A 7167-nucleotide genomic window follows, 5' to 3' on the forward strand; every position below is an offset into this window, starting at 1 on the left:
GGGTGGGAGTGGTTTACCCCCGGGATTATATTGGATGGGTGGGTGTGGTTTACCCCTAGGATTATATTGGGTGGGAGTGGTTTACCCCCCTGGGATTATATTGGGTGGGAGTGGTTTACCCCCCTGGGATTATATTGGGTGGGTGGGAGTGGTTTACCCCGGGATTATATTGGGTGGGAGTGGTTTACCCTCAGGATTATATTGGGTGGGAGTGGTTTACCCCCCAGGATTATATTGGGTGGGTGGGATCTCCTCGCTCACTCCTCCCCCTCTGTTGGTGTATTTCTTTGTACTTTATGTTCTTCTGTCTGTAAAACACAAGCTCCTCCTCCTCCTCAGCTGCTGATCGGGAGGCCGGCGGTGACATCCGTGGAATGGGAGAGGATTGGTGGCACGTGACGGAGAGTCAATATTCTTATCACCTCCCGATAGGAGAGCGCCGAGTCTTATCTCCTGACGGCTGTCACCCACATACCGATCGTATCTTCCGATCTCCCATCATTATATCTTCTCCTCCTGTGCAGAGATAATAATCTTCTCCTCCTGTGCAGAGATAATAATCTTCTCCTCCTGTGCAGAGATAATAATCTTCTCCTCCTGTGCAGAGATAATAATCTTCTCCTCCAGTGCAGAGATAATAATCTTCTCCTCCTGTGCAGAGATAATAATCTTCTCCTCCTGTGCAGAGATAATAATCTTCTCCTCCTGTGCAGAGATAATTCTCCAAGGTCTTCCAGTGTTTGTCGGGTTATGTAAAGGAAGAGTCTCCCGGGCCATAAATGGCCTCCTAATCACCTCATTAGACGCTTGCACTTGATGGACCCGAGGCTCCTCTTGACCTTCGCTACTGTGGGGGTCATTTACTAAAGGCAAATCCACTTTGCACTACAAGTGCAAACTACAAGTGCAAAGTGCACAGGGGGGCCTGAGAGCACTGGGAGGGGCTGGAGAGCACTGGGATGGCCAGAGAGTACAGGGGGGCTGATGAGCACTGGGAGGGGCTGGAGAGCTCTGGGGGGGGGGGGGGCTGGAGTGCAGTGGGGGAGCCTGAGAGCAGGGAAAGCACCTGAGAGCATAGTGGGACCCGAAGAGCACTAGGGGGCAGTAGAGAGAAGCTGGATAGGAGAAGCAGCTGCACACAGACAGTAGAAGAATCCTTCTCTTTATTTTTCTCCTCCAGCCTCAGAATGCCCACAGGAGGGGAGAATGAGAAGCATCCAGAGGCTGGAGGAGAAAAATAAAGAGATGGATTCTTCTACTGTGAAGAAAAGGGGTCCAACCCACTACTAGCAAGGAGGACCTAATAAAGGGGGTCCAACCCGCTACTAGCAAGGAGGACCTAATAAAGGGGGTCCAACCCACTACTAGCAAGGAGGACCTAATAAAGGGGGTCCAACCCGCTACTAGCAAGGGGAACCTAATAAAGGGGGTCCAAGCCGCTACTAAGCAAGAGGGACCTAATAAAGGGGGTCCAACCCACTACTAGCAAGGAGGACCTAATAAAGGGGGTCCAACCCGCTACTAGCAAGGGGAACCTAATAAAGGGGGTCCAAGCCGCTACTAAGCAAGAGGGACCTAATAAAGGGGGTCCAACCCACTACTAGCAAGGGGGGACCTAATAAAGGGGGTCCAACCCGCTACTAGCAAGGGGGGACCTAATAAAGGGGGTGCAACCCGCCACTAGCAAGGGGGACCTAATAAAGGGGGTGCAACCCGCCACTAGCAAGGGGGACCTAATAAAGGGGGTCCAACCTGCTACTAGCAAGGGGGACCTAATAAAGGGGGTCCAACCCACTACTAGCAAGGGGGACCTAATAAAGGGGGTCCAACCCACTACTAAGCAAGGGGGACTAATAAAGGGGGTCCAACCCGCTACTAGCAAGGAGGACCTAATAAAGGGGGTCCAACCCGCTACTAGCAAGGGGGACTAATAAAGGGGGTCCAACCCGCTACTAGCAAGGAGGACCTCATAAAGGGGGTTCAACCCACTACTAACAAGGGGGACCTAATAAAGGGGGTCCAACCCACTACTAGCAAGGGGGACCTAATAAAGGGGGTCCAACCCACTACTAAGCAAGGGGGACTAATAAAGGGGGTCCAACCCGCTACTAGCAAGGAGGACCTAATAAAGGGGGTCCAACCCGCTACTAGCAAGGGGGACTAATAAAGGGGGTCCAACCCGCTACTAGCAAGGGGGACCTAATAAAGGGGGTGCAACCCGCCACTAGCAAGGGGGACCTAATAAAGGGGGTCCAACCTGCTACTAGCAAGGGGGACCTAATAAAGGGGGTCCAACCCACTACTAGCAAGGGGGACCTAATAAAGGGGGTCCAACCCACTACTAAGCAAGGGGGACCTAATAAAGGGGGTCCAACCCACTACTAGCAAGGGGGACCTAATAAAGGGGGTCCAACCCGCTACTAGCAAGGAGAACCTAATAAAGGGGGTCCAACCCGCTACTAGCAAGGAGAACCTAATAAAGGGGGTCCAACCCGCTACTAGCAAGGGGGACCTAATAATTTGGCCGGTGAGTGTAGAAGAATAACAACAGGATCAGACATGGAGATATGAAGCTTTTGGGGTTCAAGTATCTCTGGGTAGCGGATCCTCGGTATGGGGGGTCATTACCGATCTCTCTCATCATCTGACCACATCTGCATCCCTCTTCTCCAAGTCACCAGACAGTTCTACGTTCCTCATATCTTACCTGTCCTGGTCCATATAGAATCAGAGCCGTATGGTGACAGTATGTCGGTATAGTTGGTGACACTTTGGCGCTGGGAAACACTTTTTGATATATAAAAAGTGCATTTTATACACTTCTATACAGATAAGACCAAAATGAGGGACAAATGAGGAGGAACAAGGGACAGAGGGACAGTCGGTGTATCAGTACATCCCTGGAAGTCAGCGGTTGGTGCGGAATAATCCCGTGTCAGTTAATGAATATCAGTGTATTTGGATCACCAGACTAATCACCCTGCAGGGGGTCCAATACGGGGTCCTCTCAGTGATCTGGATGGTCATTAAATGTGGATTGTGAGAGGTAAAGAGGATTTATCACCTGACTGGACATTCCTGTCTTATCACCAGATGCCATCTCTATGGCCGGCTCTGACCTCTGGCTGTGTACAGTGTGGGGGGGGGGGGGGGTTGGATCAAAAATTCGGCAGTTCAGCAGGGACAGGACAAATTCCGATCACTGAGGTCTACCGATGATCGACTTCTGTACAACCGTCCTGTTGGATTTGATCCGTGTTTTTTTCAGTACTTAAGCCCTGTACACACGATCCGAAAATCGTTCGAAAAATGCCGCTTTCGAAACGATCGTACGATAATCGGATCGTTAGTACAGAGCTTTTGAGAGCCGATCAGGACAGTACATCCGATTTTATTCTATCGGACATGCGCGGAATTTTTTTTCGTACGATTTTCGTTTAATCAGCACAGCTGTCGTTCGAAAATGCAATACAACACATGACATCACTTCCGATTTTTTATTCTGCCGTACGAGAATTTTCGTGACTTTAGTAAACTCATCAGATTCGACGTGAGATTAGCGTACAAAAAAAAAACGGACGATCATTCGTCTGATAATCGGATCGCGTGTACCGGGCATTATTCATATATGTTTTTTTTCTTTCAAAATATTTTATTTTCAAAAAGTAAACAATACATTTGTACAATGTAACATTTCAGAGATAAATAAATAACTGAACCTGGAAAATTCAAACATTGTATCCAAAGTATGAAGAAGACGCGGTGAGGACCCCCCAATTACTCTTTCAGTAGAGCTGAAAAACATAGAAGTACTTTTAGCGGTTATATATCGTTTTTCTTATTAACCCCTTCAATACCGCCCACTTTCCCCCCCCCCCCTTTTCAGCTTTCAGCGCTGTCACACTTTGAATGACAATTACTCGGTCATGTAACATTGTACACATAGGAAATTTGTATAATTTTTTTTCACACAAAGAGAACTTTCTTTTGGTGGTATTTAATCACCGTTGGTTTTTCAATTTTTTTGCTAAATAAATGAAAATGAAAAAATATATATATATTTCTTTGCTTTTTTTATAATAAAAATTAGCAAATAAATAATTTCTTCATAAATCTATTCCAAACTGTATTCTGCTCCATTTTTTTGGTGAAAATCACCCGAATCAGCGTCTATTATTTAGTTACAGAATCCACAAACTATGGGAGATATATATATCTGACAATCCACCAATCCTGAAGTACTGACGGCCCATCTAATTTTTTTTGACCCGAAAAATGTCAGGAGGACAGTACAAGTGACCCCTTTTTGGAAAGTAGACCGTCCAAGGTAAGAGGCATGGCAAGTTTTTTGAAATTGTAGTTTTTTTTTACGCCATTTTTTGGGAAAATTAAGAAATTAAATAAAATGTATGTTTTTTTAATTTTTTATTTTTTTTACATACCATCCTACATGACCCCCTTTTGGAAAGTAGACAGTCCGAGGTATTTAGTAAGAGGCATGGCAAGTTTTTTGAAGTTGTAATTTTTTTGACGCAATTTTGGGGAAAATTAAGAAATTAAATAAAATGTATGTTTTTTTTCAAAAAAAATTTACATACCATCCCAAACGACCCCTTTTTGGAAAGTAGACAGTCTGAGGTATTTAGTAAGAGGCATACCGTCCCCAGTGCAGTACAGTGTTATCATATAACTGGTGTGTCGGCGATAAGGGGCACTGATTGGTGACAGTATGTAAAAAAAAAATCTATTTATTATTATTTATTTTTTTAATAAAAAAAATATGTTTTAATGAACTTGTATAAAAAAAATAGAAAATTATTTGTACAAACAGTAAGTGCAACATGCACTGCAATCAGAAGACAAAAACAATGGCCCGGATTCAAAGAGATTTGCCCCTTTTTTACGGAGGCACAGGGCAGCGTTTTTGCCCTGCGCCCCGGCAAATTATCTGCGCTGCGCGCGATTCATGGAGCAGTAGCTCCGTAAATTGCGTGTGCGCTCTTTAAAATTGCCCTGCGTAAGGGCGCCTAATGTAAATGATCCCGTAGGGGGCGGGAATCATTTAAATTAGGCGCGCTCCCGCGCCGAGCGTAGAGCGCATGCTCCGTCGGTCGCAAGGACGTCATTTGCTTCCAAGTGAACGTGAATGGCGTCCAGCGCCATTCACGAATCACTTACGCAAACAACGTGAAATTCAAATTTGGCGACGCGGGAACGACGGGTATCCTTTAGCATTGGCTGCGCCTGCTATTAGAAGGGGCAGCCTTACGCTAAACACGCCGTACGGAAACGACGTAACTTGCGTACGCAGGGCTCGCGCAACATTGTGAATCGGTGTTAGTATGCAATTTGCATACTATACACTGAGCACAATGGGAGCGCCCCCTAGCGGCCATCGCAAGAATGCAGCCTAAAATATGCGAGGCATAAGAGCCTTATGTCACGCAGATTTTAGGCTGCAGTCGGCGTTACGATGTTCCTGAATCAGGAGCATTCGTAACGCCGGCGCAAGTCAGCAATTGCGCTGCGTAACTATGGTTACGCAGGCGCAATTGCTCTCTGAATCCGGGCCAATGACAATTAAAATCTACATAATATTAATTAGTTTTTTTTAAAATTTTTCAATATTTTTTTTCTTTTTTCTTACATTTTTTTTTTACATACAGCAATACAGTGTTACCATAGGGGATTTTATTTTATTTATTTATTTTTACCCTCGATGATTGCTTTAGAGGTAAAACATTTTTAAATACCGAGCTAAATATCCTTAACCTAACCCAGCAGCAACTATTCTGTGAGATACAAACACAGTACAAAAAAGCATAAAATATATATTAGCTGCGCTATAACATAAAAACAAGTAAGTGAACCAGTGAGAAATAGCCTATAGGATATATAAGCGCTAAATTAGTTCCTGTGAAAATAATAAATGAAATAGTCCAACAACATAAGTATTCCAGTGAGAAGTGTCGGTGATTCCGAGGGATCTTCATCACCATCCGCCATCTTTACCAAGTGATCTTGTGAGTAAAGACCACCAATGGCTGAAAAAAGGGGCTTGCTTACCGGATCGAATGGACCTCTCGTTAGAAAAGGTCACATACGCCTGTGGCTTCACACCCAGCCAGGGCCTTTGGGTCCAGTTGGTCTTCAAACCGGGAACATCCTTCCTCCTCATAGGATAGCCATGGAAGTGTCCCAAAAATAGAGAAGACTCCGCATAGTGTAAATCTTCAAAGGCTTTATTGAAACTTAAAAATATCACTTAATAGTGTAAAAAAGCACCTTAAATCACATGCATAGCCGACACACATGCAAAAAAACAGTTTTCGTCATACATTTGACGTTGTGACGTCGTCCAGGTGTCATATCCTTTGTGGGTGTGGTTTTTTATGTCCTGTTGGTTGATTTAAATTTTTTGGGGATAGAATGGAGAGGTATTAGACCCCTCATGCTTACTCCCCTTCCACATCAGAAGATGTCCAGCAGTGCCATCAGCACAGAACTTGGGAAACCATCAACTGTCCAGAGAAGTCTGGAGGAAACCAGTGGGGCCCAGGTACCCCAATCTACAATCTGGAGAAGTCTGGAGGAAACCAGTGGGGCCCCATGTACCCCAATTTACCATCTGGAGAAGTCTGGAGGAAACCAGTGGGACCCAGGTACCCCAATCTACAATCTGGAGAAGTCTGGAGGAAACCAGTGGGGCCCCATGTACCCCAATTTACCATCTGGAGAAGTTTCGAGGAAACCAGTGGGACCCAGGTGCCCATGTCTACCATCCGGAGAAGTCAGGACGAAACCAGTTCTACCCAGGTACCCCCATTTACTGTCCGGGGAAGTCTGGAAGAAACCAGTGGGACCCAGGTATCCCAGTCTACCATCCGAAGAAGTCTGGAGGAAACCAGTTCTACCCAGGTACACCTATCTACTGTCCAGAGAAGTCTGGAGGAAACCAGTGGGACCCAATTAGCCCCACCTACTGTCCGGGTGAGTCTGGAGGAAACCAGGGGGGTCCAGATACACCCATCTACTGTCTGGAGAAGTCTGTAGGAAACCAGTAGGACCCAGGTACCCCTATCTACTGTCCGGAGAAGTCTGTAGGAAACCAGTGGGACAAAAATACCCCTTTCTACTGTCTGGAGAAGTCTGGAGGAAACCAGTGGG

General features: G+C 45.8%; 1 protein-coding gene across 1 annotated transcript in view; it reads right to left on the reverse strand.

The window, feature by feature from the left end:
* Positions 1–501: 501 nt before the first annotated feature.
* Positions 502–7167, reverse strand: part of LOC120946274 (S-antigen protein-like) — a 15173-nt gene continuing 8507 nt past the window's right edge. Inside the window, exon 2 of the mRNA XM_040361102.1 lies at positions 502–847. Within this exon, the coding sequence (XP_040217036.1) occupies positions 502–847 (346 nt within the window). The remainder of the gene's footprint in view (positions 848–7167) is intronic.

This window comes from Rana temporaria, chromosome 7, assembly GCF_905171775.1.
Source record: "Rana temporaria chromosome 7, aRanTem1.1, whole genome shotgun sequence".
Taxonomy (NCBI): domain Eukaryota; kingdom Metazoa; phylum Chordata; class Amphibia; order Anura; family Ranidae; genus Rana; species Rana temporaria.